The following is a 12,572-nucleotide window of genomic DNA, read 5'->3' as shown; positions in this document are numbered from 1 at the left end:
ATCCATGAACTATATCTACTTAACTGAACCCTAACCATATTACACTGTACACCTGAATTTTCATGAAGTTCTATCCTCCTCAACTTCTTTACTATATCTCCAATAATTAAGCTGAAATTCCTTTCTAAAAACTTTTCCCTATTCATTTGGGAGACAGAGAGAGAGAAGAATAGAGACAGACAGACAGACATCAACTCATTTTTCCACTTAATTGTTCCATATTTAGTTGCGTACGCCTTGATTGCTTCTCACATGCTCTGACCAGGGATAGACCCTGAAACCTTGGTACACCATATTGATGCTTTATCCATTGAACCACCAGATCAGGCCAAGCTGAAATTTCTTAAACTAAATATTCTTTGCCAGAATGTCTGGTAAAAGAAAACCTTTAAGAAACTTTAAATTTAAAAAGTAGGAAAGCAATTTGCCTCTATCTCTAGGAAAAAAAAAGTCTTAGCTCATATCTAATCTATTGGCTACCAATGAAGTTTTTCAACTTTCTGACATTATAACTGAGAGAAATATGTTCACTATACTTTGGAAGAAGGTCAACCCAAGAGAGAAGTATCCATTTCCTACGGGGGAGGGGGGGATGGCTGCAAATGGAACTCCAAAGCTTCTTTATATTACCAAATGACAAATTAATACGTTTTGACATGTTCAAAAGCTAACCAGTAGCATAGAAGTGACGAATTAATGCATGCAGGATAACATAATAGTAATATGAAAGAAAACTAGCGTGAATCCTCTTTAATGGTCCACACTTGATGACCCCCAAAAGTCTTCCCAAGTGAGGACCTAGTTATACCTAACTGCAGCAACATTTCATTAAAAGTGACGAATGTTCATTTGTATCTTTCCTCAGTATTAGAGCAGGGTTTCAAAACCTTGAAGTCCCATTCAGACAGAAGGCTTTGCACTGGAGCTTGGAATAAATCCAAGGTGGGAAAAATTCTAGTAATCTGGTTAGAGAATTTGCAAACATCTTTAACTGATTAATTAGCTTATGTATTTCTTTTCTTAGAAGTCCTTTTGGAAGCAAACTTGTAAATCAAAATACAGCTACAGCTGAAGTAGAAAGGCATGATGGAACTCTCACAGCTTAAAAAGAGATTTAGCATTAAACGTTAGCAATGAGAGCCACTGTCTAAAGCTACCTCAAGAATGCCTGGTGGCCCTGGCCAGTTGCTCAGTGGGTAGAGCATCAGCCCAGTATATGATGTCCTGGGTTCGACTCCTGGTCAGGACACACAGGAGAAGGAAGCAACCATCTGCTTCATCCCATACCCCATTCCCCCTTCTCTCCCTCTTCCCTTCCCATAGCTCAACTAATTCAAACATAGCCCTAGGTGCTGAGGATAGTTCAGCTGATCCGAGTGCATCAGCCTCAGGTGCTAAAAAATAGCTTGGTACTCAAGCATAGGCCCCCGACAGAGATTGCCGGGAGGATCCCAGTCAGGGTGTATGCAGGAGTCTGCCTCACTATCTCCCTTCCTCTCACCTAAAAAAAAAAAAAATGCTTGGTGAAAAATAAAAATTTCAGGCACATTAGTTCTCTGATCCAGGGTATAGGTTTCACTGCATTAAGTACCCTGTAAAAAAGAAAGCCCACGTTGGACTGGGACACAGAGGACCCAGATTCAAATCCCTGAGGTCACCGGCTAGAGCGCGGGATCATAGACATGACCCCATGGTCTCTGGCTTGAGCCCAAAGTCGCTGGCTTGAAGCCCAAGGTCACTGGCTTGAGCAAGGGATCACTCGCTCTGCTGTAGCCCCCCTCCCCAGTCAAGGCACATATGAGAAAGCAATCAATTATCAACTAAGGTGCCCCAACAAAGAATTGATGCTTCTCATCTCTCTCCCTTCCCGTCTGTCTGTCCCTACTGTCCCTCTCTCGGTCTCTGTTGCAAAAAAAAAAAAAAAAAGAAAAGAAAAGTTCATAAAACTAGATCTATTCAATACAATGGTTAAAAATTGAATTATGCACATAAATAGGTTTGCATTATGCGGACAGAAAACAGCAAGTACTTAGGGCATGCTGGCCACTGCATACCAGCAGCTCTGCCAGGCATGGGAGAAGAGTCAGACAGCGAAGGGAAACTGGATTTAAGGTCTCTCTTTGAACAGGTTACCTAACTCCTCTAAGCTTCAGTCTTTCACATGTAAATGTAGATAAAAACTACCCTCCCCCTTGGTTTTTCACAAGGTTTGAGGAAAATAACAAGACCTGTAAAAGGCTCACATTCTGGAAGCCTAGTTCCCAAAAAAGTCTAGCTGCTGTTGTATTGAAGAACCATTATCATCACTGTCATTTTTACTATTACTGAGATATATATATATGGGAAAAACTTAGGATCAGCCTCAGTGATAATATGATTTTTTATCTAACACTGCTAGCCCTGAATGGTGTGTCTATATAGGGTGTCTCGGCCCCACTGCTACTGACACTGTTGGACAGAGAAGTCTCTGCTGGGCGGAGGTGGCTATCCTGTGCATTGAGGGATTTATGGCAGCATTCCTGGCCTCTATCCAGTAGATACCAGTAGCACCTTTGAGTTATAATCACCCAAAATGTATCCAGGCACTGACAAATATCCCGTGGGGATCAAAGTCACCCCTGGCTGAGAACCACTGGTTGATACCAATGACAGGGAATCAGTGGGACAGAAAATGCTGTGAATCCCAAGTGGGCAGCAACCCAGCCGAGCAGAGGTACGCTGCCTGTGTCGGCTGTCACCCACCCGGCCCCACATTCTCCCTCAGTGTACGGCACGGGATTTTAAAACAAGGACTTGTCAGGAAGCCCCATAGCAGAAGCTCAGAATTCCCGGACTCACAAACTAAGCCATGGAAACACTGTGTGGAAACATAATAAAGCAATAAAGCACAAGCTACACAGACATAAACAATTTGGCAAACGCACCCCACTCGGTGACCTAGCCCTCACACGAGCACCGTCCTCTCTTCTCTGGAGCAGTTAGAGAGGAGTGTGGTCAGAGGGAAGACTGGGCGTCAGACACGCCTCTGCGTTCGTTCAGCTGCGCTTCTGGCTTCAGGCAAGGCTCAGCGTCTCTCCCCAGTTTTTCCGATTGTAAAATGGAGTTGGTCATGATGAACACACCGACCAGAATGGTCTCTGATTCTGACTTGAGGCTACCCATTCACTACAGGGCTGCAGGTCCTAAGAGCCACTAGGGAGAACACATCACTACAATCACAAGCGAATCATTCTTCGTCCAGCTTTTGGCGTGAAAAACAGTTTGCTTCATCTTTTCCACGGACTGCTTTAGTTTACCTTATCACTATGTTGGTCGTTGTGCTATATTTACATGGACTAGAAACATTATTCATATGAGTATTTTGTAACTCCCTTTTCTATTATCCCCCAAAGGGAGCCTATTCAGGGATTCTTCCCCCCTAATCGTCTCTCCTGCTTCGTGAAATTTTAATACCAGAGATATACTAAATATCTTCCTTTGGAAGGCCAAAAACATTGTAAATTGAGAATTTTTTATGCTCCCCAGAAGCCAATATGGCCGCCACTGAGGGTCCATAGAGGGACCTCCATACCAAGTGTGTTCAGAGCCTGGAAAGTCACCTTCCGCACAGTAGGGACTGACGTGAGGGTTTCTGAAGAGTTAGAATACCAAATATAAACTGGAGAAACCAGACAATTCCATGTGACATCAATTCTATGTCCGCTGCAGAGAGAGGCACTCCCGGGAGGAACTGCCTCACTTGTCCAGGACTCCTGTCTCTGGGACTGACAGCACCTCCGAGTGGCCCCCAGCCCAACCTGGCCTCCACACAGCCCGGCCTCACCTCTGGAGGGATATTCCATCAACGTGCATTTCTTGGTAAGCGTGCAAAGAATCTGGTAGGTGTTAGGGTTATAAAGATAAATAGCACGTAATGGCTACCACGGAAGAGACCAGAACCACGGGGCCAAGGCACAGGAGGCTTTGCTGTAGAGCTGGAGTCACAGGCGCAAAGCAGTTTATGGAGGAGGAGCGACATGACAGGGTGACAGGAGTGAGGCCTAAATGGCTGAAGTGAAGGGGTGTATTTATATGTGCGTGGACACAGTGTGGGCGATAAGGGTCATGCAGCAGGAAGGTGAGGGCGTAGCCCAGTGAGATCTTCTGACTTTTTGGATTGTTATGTAAAACCTGGATTTTATGTGAAATCTCCTGATTTTTAAATGTGGGTTTAAATTTTTTTTTTCCTGAAATGAGAAGATGGGGGGGACAGATTCCTGCATGTGCCCGACCAGGATCCACCCGGCATGCCCACCAGGGGGTGATGCTCGGCCCCTCTGGGACATTACTCCCTTGTGGCCAGAGCCATTCTAGTGCCTGAAGCAGAGGCCATGGAGCCATCCTCAGTGCCTGGGCCAACTTTGCTCCAGTGGAGCCCTGGCTTTGGAAGGGGAACAGAGAAATAGACAGAAAGGAGAGGGAGAAGGGTGGAGAAACAGATGGGCGCTTCTCCTGTGCGCCCTAGCCAGGAATTGAACCCAGGACTTCCACACCGCTGAGCCAACCAGCCAGGGCTGGGTTTAAAATTTTAAAACCCTTTGTGGGCACCCCGGCCAGATAGCTCAGTTAGTTAAAGCCATCCCAATTGGCCAAGGTTGTGGGTTCCATCCCCAGTCAGACCACATTACAAGAATCAACCAATGAGCACATGGATAGGTGGAACAATAAATCAATTTTTCTCTCTGCCTCTATCTCTCTGTCTCTGTCTCTCTCTCTAAAATCAATCAATAAATAAAATTAAAAGAATAAATACAACCTTTCATAGGCTTTTAAAAAGAAACAGCTGCAGGCAATATAAGCCTATCAATTTGTAAGCTATTTGCAAACAGCAAGAAAACTTGTCTCCTGTGAGGAGAAAGGCTCTGTCTAAGGGGCTTCTCAACATCACAGAAAGTACTGACTTGGGAGGAGATAATGTCAAGTTCCTTTTTATCTAGCACGTCCGTGGGGTCCTAATTCAACAAACCAATATGGTGGGTAATTATGCACAAAGGTCATTGCTCCATATCCCTTACTATTTCAGAAAAATTGGGGAACAGTGTATGTACCCTTAATGCTTAAAGAAATTTACATGGCAGCCTTCTATGATCACAGTGAGGCAGCCTTCTATGATCACAGTGAGGCAGACTTCTGTGTGCATTTTAACATGCTACATATATAAGAAGCTCCTAATAACCACAGATTTCACACATACTTAACAATTTAATAATAGTTCATTTTCTGTCAAATCAACATTACGGTATATATGAATTTTAAAATTCCTAACATATCTAAGCAATTATATCTCCTTAAAATGTCAGTTGGTATAAGGATACAAGTGAATTCCTATCTTGAATCCAATGGCTTAACTTTTGAACAATTACAGATCATTTTTAATACATTGAGATCTTTTTTTTAAAATGGTCCTTCCCAAGTCACAGAGGCTGTGCCAACTATGTTCTCCAGTCTCAAGAGCCCCAGTTATTTTTCTTTGTTTTTTATATCATGGCTGTAATAAATAACTAACCTAAAACTTTGTATTCTTGCTGACAAACAAACTGCAACATTTAAAGTAGTGTCACTCAGAGACAGGCATAATATAAAAGAAAAAGTGATATATTTGAAGAGTTTTATAGTTCTTATGGCATCAAGGTCAATGGTTAAGGCAAAAATCAATGTAGAGAAAACTATACTATTTGTCAACTCTTTAGCTAGGATCTGAGTGATAGGAATAACATCTTAAAAAATAAAAGATTTCTCTTGGTAATATCAGAAGTTAATGTTAATAGCCAAAAAGTGCTTAAAACTGAAAAATAAAAATTACAGCTGGATTCTTAGCCATTAAATATTGTTAGCACACTCTAGTTTTGACAAACTAACATAAAAGGTAATACAACTCATAAATCAACTGGCTGTCGGCTTCAAAGATTTACTTTACTCAAACTGGTCAGTTAAGAGGCAAAAGAGCATGCTGAATATACCTCAGCTCCCTAAACATGAGGACCTCATAGAAATGAGAATTTCTGGATAAAAAATGGAGACGGAAATGTATGAGCCATCATCCAAATGAATGGAAGTTCTCAATTATAATGGAGAATAGGTTTTAGTATTATTATCTCAAACTTCTCTAAATTTCTGACTTTAAAATAAAAATGGGATTTAAAATGGGATGCTATTAATGTCTAGAATAAAGCAGTTTTCACTCCTGTTCTACTTTTCCTGGATTGAGCTAAGATGAATCCTGAAAGACAAAGCACACAGTCAATGGTTCCCTATAGCTAGCCCGTGGCTTCTTGTTGGTTCAACATAGAAGTTTTGACCAGTTTACATCAAAGAGAGAAAAACAAGAGTGATGGAGAAGGTTTTTTTATATGACTGAATTTATACAGTTTGTAAGATCTTTTGTCTGAGGCTATCCTTTTCATTAATTTATTTATTAAAAATATTTTATTTTTGCCTGACCGGGCGGTGGCATGGTGGATAGAGCATTGGACTGGGACGCAGAAGACCCAGGTTTGAAACCCTGACGTTGCCGGCTTAAGCCTGGGCTCATCTGGCTTGAGCAAGACTCACCAACTTGAACCCAAGGTCACTGGCTTGAGCAATGGGTCACCCAGTCTGCTGTAACCCCTCAGTCAAGGCACATATGAGAAAGCAAATCAATGAACAACTAAGGAGCTGCAACAAAGAATTGATGCTTCTCATCTCTCCCTTCCTGTCCGTCTGTCCTTATCTGTCCCTCTCTCCGTCTCTCTCTGTCTCTGTCACACACACACAAAAAAATTATAAACTATATGGATATTAAATGGGAGTTTCCTTTAAATTTTTCATATACATTTATTTTCCTAAGTAAAAAGTTACTGAACCTATATTGGACCCCTCTTTAATTTTAATTTCTACTAAATCTCAAAGTATGAAAACCACTGCTCTGTGTGACTCAGTGTGTTGACCTAACAGGGAGGTGCTCTGGTGTTTGAAGGATGCCCCAGCCAGGAAAGGACAAGAGAGGAAAGGGGGATGGTGGGCCCCGAAGGGTGAGCCCTGAGGCTCCCCTCTGAGGAATGACTTGCCCCAAGCACCAGTCAGAGCTAGAGGAAGGGGCTCTGCCACTTATTAGCCCACCCTTATCACCCACCCACTCTGAGTTACTACGGATAGCATAAGAGACTGCCTCCAGGTACTTCTAACTCTACAAATTCATGAGACTAATCATTTGGGTGGTTCACACTGTGACTTTGAAAACTGACCAATGAGAGCATAAAAGCAATCACTAATATGTCAGTATTTGGATGAAAAGTGATGTACGGGACCAGTGTACTTATGATTTCTCCCCTAGCACGTCAGGGTGGCCCAAGGGGAGAGACAGGAAACCTCAGGGAACAGCATCTCACCCCATTCTCCACCACCTCTCCCGTGGCGTCTGGACCCAGAAACCACATCCACCATTCTTTCATCCTCCTCATCTTCTCGGCCATTCTTCATACACACATGCACCCCTCCATGTGTTCCTGCCTCAACTTTCCTCTTCCTGCCATATGAAAGCTGATTCAGACAGAGACTTTGAAGGGTCCTCTTTGGTGGCAGCTGGAATTGGTGGTACTAGACAGAACAAATCTCATCACCTACCAAAACAGTCTGTGGGCAAAACTCTAAGGGGTGTAACCTTGGAAACCCCCATGAACATGTCTTCCTGAAACTAACTGATTTTAGACTACAGCAAGAGTTAGTAGCTAAACTCAATTGATTTTAGAAAGAAATATTTCTCTCAATGATGGCAAAAATGAAGCAAACAAAACATGCAACCCAAATGAAGGCAGATTTCTAAAACAGAGAAAACCAAGTATAGCAAAACTCATCTTAAAATTCTAAGAATGTATTTCAATAATTTCTCTCAAAGCTTCAGTTGAGTTCAATGGTATTCTCTAGCTCGTGTGCATATTTCTTTTCCTCAGCCTAATCAAACACTCCTTGAGGAATTCTGGATCAATTCAGTGGCTACTTCAGCGTTTTTTCTTTACAAAATGAACTGATGAGAACTATGAATTATGCTTTCTGATTGGGAGTTTTAATTCTGCACCAATGCTCTTGCTTCACAACCCAATACGTAGGTGCCCTTAAGGAAAGGCGCTGCCTTTGGATTTGACTTCTCAGTTCCTCTCTGTGTGAGCATGAGTGTGCACGTGTGCATACACACTTTCCACAGAGAGAACGGGGTCCCTTTCCTCCAGGACAAGGCCTAAGACACTTCCTGTGGGAGCTGGTGTGGGTACCCCTTTGACCCTTCCCAGTTTCTAGCGCGACAGCCCTGCGCAGACAGACGAAGGGGGCGCTGACCTGCACTGGCTCCGGGGGCAGCTGGACCACGTGCTGCATGCGTTCGCTGTGGTGATGCCTCGACTCCTCCTCGTAGATCACATCCCTCTCGTGCTGCGGAAGGTTCAGGAAACGGCGGATGGTGCAGAGGTTCTCCCAGAGCGTGCGGTTTTCGGGGCTGGGGTTCTCCTTCCAGCGGAGCAGTTCGCACAGCCAGCCCTAGGGAGAGAGAAGGTCACTGAGTTCCCCTGCAGAGTGCAGAGCAGCGGAGATCGGCTTGAGGGCGGTCCAGAGCCACCCCACGTTAGCGTCAGTTTCTGTCAAAACTGTTCCCAGCAACCTGAGAGATACTGAAACAGCCTAGTTCCTCTAAAGCCAACTAAGAACCATGTAGGTGGTTTACACTAACACCCAAGAATCTTAATCTTGTTAATTTTCTTATCACCCTTCCTATCGCGTATATTCTCCATTAATTTACAATTCTTTTGTAAATGACATGTAAACCAGATTATAGTTATCCAATTTTCAGAAACAAGTAATTTGTGTGGGTCTACTACAATTTTTTTAAAGTACCCAATTAGATAATATTTCATCCTAAGAGTGAAGATGAACAAATATTTATTACAAGATGGCAAATTCTAAAAAAAAAAAAAAAAAAATCTAACTGTGAATAGCACTGCATTCTGAGAAATAGTCTTACAATTATCAATAACTCCACCAAAGAGAAACCACCACCTTAGCTAGAATGAAAAAAAAATGTATATTTGCTCCAGTTCTGAATGCCTGGGGCCCTAGGCCCTGTTAACCATCATCTCCCCACACCTGCAGGAAGGAGGCAGTTGGTTGGGTCACACCTGCAAAAATATGCCTCCCAACTCTGGTATCCGGATGTTCTCTCACTTGCAACTGCACGAGAGAGAAAATGCAATGCAAATAATGATAGATTATATGAAAATAATACAGAGGATGCTGTCAACATTGCTCCCTGACTCATGTCAAAATATTTTACCCAGTCGCTTTCTAACCCATCATTTCCGAGCTCCATCGCTACTTTTAAAACCAAGCACTGTCCCACATCACTCCTCTTGCAAAAGAGTTAAGAGTTTTTCTAGCAAGGTGCATACATAAACTACAAACGACTTTGTGGAAAATAAATCCCAAACCTCAACAAATTTCTATATCATAACTTGTAAGCCAGCAAACATTCCTGACAGGCATTCTAAAAGCCCCAAATAATATCATAAGCCGTTGTTGTTTGTCTGACACTCTGCTGTGTCTTCTGCCTTTACCCAAAAAAAAAAAGGCAAGATTTGATTATCTCCGCTGCATCGGCCAAGGCAGCAACACCAGCTGTTCTCATTGTGCAGCCTCTTCCTCGCGGCCTCCATGTTAATAACCTGATCATTCCATTTTCTCCTTCAACTGCTGGCTGCGGCACCGCGAAGAGACAAAAACCCAGGCCCATCTGCAGCAGCTGTAGGCACTGAACTGTGAAGCCACTGGGGATTTATAAACTAATCTGTAACACAACACTGCCTTGTTTTTACAAGTGAGAGGCCACATTTGCGCAGACCTGATCTTTTCTTGCAATAAACTGGGAGCTGGGGAGAGTTAGAAGGTTAGGAAGAATGAAAACAAGATATCTAATCATTTGCTTGCTTGGAAATGTTTTTCCAAGTATTTTCATGGATATTTTTTTTTCCAACTCAGGTGAGAAACAGGTAATGGTTGATTTCCAAGGTGCAACATATATGTATATGAAAATTGAAGACAATTTTTTTTATCCCTATCATAAAATAAATTATATATTTTTTAAATCTCCTAGTCCCAAAGTGTTTCCTCTAGGGCTCCTTTGTACAAAGGAAAGGATTCTTGAAATGGAAAATAAGCCATCTGTGGGAAAAAAATAAGTTCCTACTTCTCTGTCTTTTCACAGGTCTGAATAAGTCTCCAATTGGACTCTCAAATCTTTCAAACAGGTATGTTTAACATCTCCCAGGGGAGGTGATAGCATGGAGACCAGTCATTTAACAGAAAATAAAAACAAAAACCTACATCTGTTCAAAGATAAAGTTCTGAGACACCCGGACCTTCAAGAGGACAGCACCTGTGGTTCTGCATGAGGAGTGCATTGCATTGTGGGAAGCCACAGCTTGAAAGGAGATGGGTGACAGCTGAGTGGTATCTCCACTTACAATATTCGGATTGTCCCACACAACACTCATTGCCGCGTTTGATTTATATGTGCTGTTATAATCGGCACTCATTACAATCACTTAGAACAAACTACAGGCCTTGTTATGGACTGTGCTGCCTGCCATCAGTCTTTAAGAAGTGTAGTGCTCAATTTGCCCACTGACATGCAAGGTCCTGACCTTGAAGCTATTAGGGAGCGGATTAGACACAAGTGTGATCATGTGTGCAGACATAAGCAAACCAAATTAATTTCTGGCACAGGGAGGTAGCCAGCAAGACCCTGCTCTTAGGGCACCAGAGAACTTCCTCAAATCCCTGATGGAGCCGAGCTAATAGCATGTTTAAGGGAACCCGGTTTTGAAGATGAAGCACATTCATGGTATTTAGAGGGTTATTAATCTAGTTTCCCCACCAAGTGTTTGCTTGGCTGATCAGATTAAGGGATGGAGCCTTCAACAGCGCACCCCCACCACAGCAGGCCCCAAGAAATCTGTGATACTTCACAGCCTTGGACATATTGCACCATGTGTACCCAGCTGCTTCAATAATTAGCTTATGAATGTATCAGCTGGTTCTGTGATTTTTATAAATAATAACTAACCTACAGAGCAGAAAGATTGTCAAGAGCCTTACACCAGCACAAAACGGCAAGGTGCTTTAACTCCAACTCGCTCCTACACTAAATGCCGATGTGCCCTACTAGTAGAGGGCCTGTAATGCCATGTGTAAAAATTTACTTTGCATTTGAAATGGCGATGCATTTTTGTCAGTTTACTTCACAGCAGACATGATTTTCTTTCCCCTCACTGACTCACCGCTCACTCTCCCTCTTTCATGCTTACCTTCCAGAAATCTTTCTTTCACCTTCCTTCCCATCTTACCCCCCCCCCCCCTTACCATTCCTGCAATCCTTCCACCACCCATTTGGGATGCTTATCTCTGTTTTCTCAATAGGATCTTTTATTAGCTTGTTTGGTGGCTAATCAATGTGTGAGAAAGTACCATGCTCTTGCATGAACACACATGTATGTAACTGTGAGTGAACCCATCACAGAAGAGATAAAGAGTCCCCACATGGGATTTTTTTTCCCATTTATATAATTTTTGCATGCCATCCAAGAAAGTTTTGCAGTATCAGGCAAAAAAAAAAAGTGTAAATGTCAAATAAAACAGTGACAGATGACAGTATTCTCTATTGAATAGCACTGTTTCTGTCGTGCATGTTCAATGGGAACTCATGAATTATTAATAAACAAATCTCCTTTTTCTGTTAAAAATCTCAAGTAGGTTTTTTGTTGTTGTTCCCTGTGTGTTATGTGGAGCATTCCAGGAGAATTATTTTCATTTCAGAACTGCTGATACAGAAGTTCGTCTGATTTCCAGCCTTGGCCAGCTCAGCGAGCAGGTGCCACGAACCGCAGGGTGGACACCTATTGGTGATTTCTCTCTTAACTGGTTTTGACCAAAATTTGGCTATATATTCATATAGTCAGTTTAGATTTTGTAGCACAGGAAAACTGAAGCTAAGTGGAAAACAAGTATTTGAGCACGGCTAATGGGCACAGAGACCATTCAGCTTGGATCCCTGAGACCTAACTGTTAATTAAGTCCCTGCTTTGGCATTAAATAACTGGCTGACCTTTGTGGCAAGTGGTTGTTCTCTTGGAGTTTCTTTAAACTTAACCATAAAAGATAGTCTCCACATTCTCCAATCTATTACCTTGTCATTTGTCAGACATAGCAGATAATGATGAACTAATAGCTTTAAAGTACAAAGAAAAAAACCACCTTGACCAAGTGATCAAGGTTAACATTACCAGTAATGACACACCAACACCATGAGCCCTGTGATATGATGCACTGCAAAGGACACAACGTAAAATTTGAGGTAGTCTTGCCAAAGATGCATAATGTCAACTGAATCATGACAAACCCCAATTGAGAGATGTTGGACAAAACAAATCAGTACTATGCAAAAAAGTCAAGATCATTAAGAAATATAAAAACTGAGGAATAAACAGTCTACAGAAAACTAAGGAGCAATA

The 12,572-nt window shown here is 42.4% G+C and overlaps 1 protein-coding gene across 4 annotated transcripts in view; it reads right to left on the bottom strand.

Annotated features, from left to right (window-relative positions):
- Positions 1-12,572, bottom strand: part of SATB2 (SATB homeobox 2) — a 203,236-nt gene that overhangs the window by 31,086 nt on the left and 159,578 nt on the right. For all 4 annotated transcript variants that reach the window (XM_066281183.1, XM_066281181.1, XM_066281184.1 and 1 more), the window contains one exon: positions 8,353-8,550. In XM_066281183.1, the coding sequence (XP_066137280.1) occupies positions 8,353-8,550 (198 nt within the window). The remainder of the gene's footprint in view (positions 1-8,352; positions 8,551-12,572) is intronic.

This window comes from Saccopteryx bilineata, chromosome 5, assembly GCF_036850765.1.
Source record: "Saccopteryx bilineata isolate mSacBil1 chromosome 5, mSacBil1_pri_phased_curated, whole genome shotgun sequence".
NCBI lineage: Eukaryota > Metazoa > Chordata > Mammalia > Chiroptera > Emballonuridae > Saccopteryx > Saccopteryx bilineata.
The sequence above is the reverse complement of the archived record's forward strand: the minus strand, read 5'-3'. Positions and strand labels throughout refer to the sequence as shown.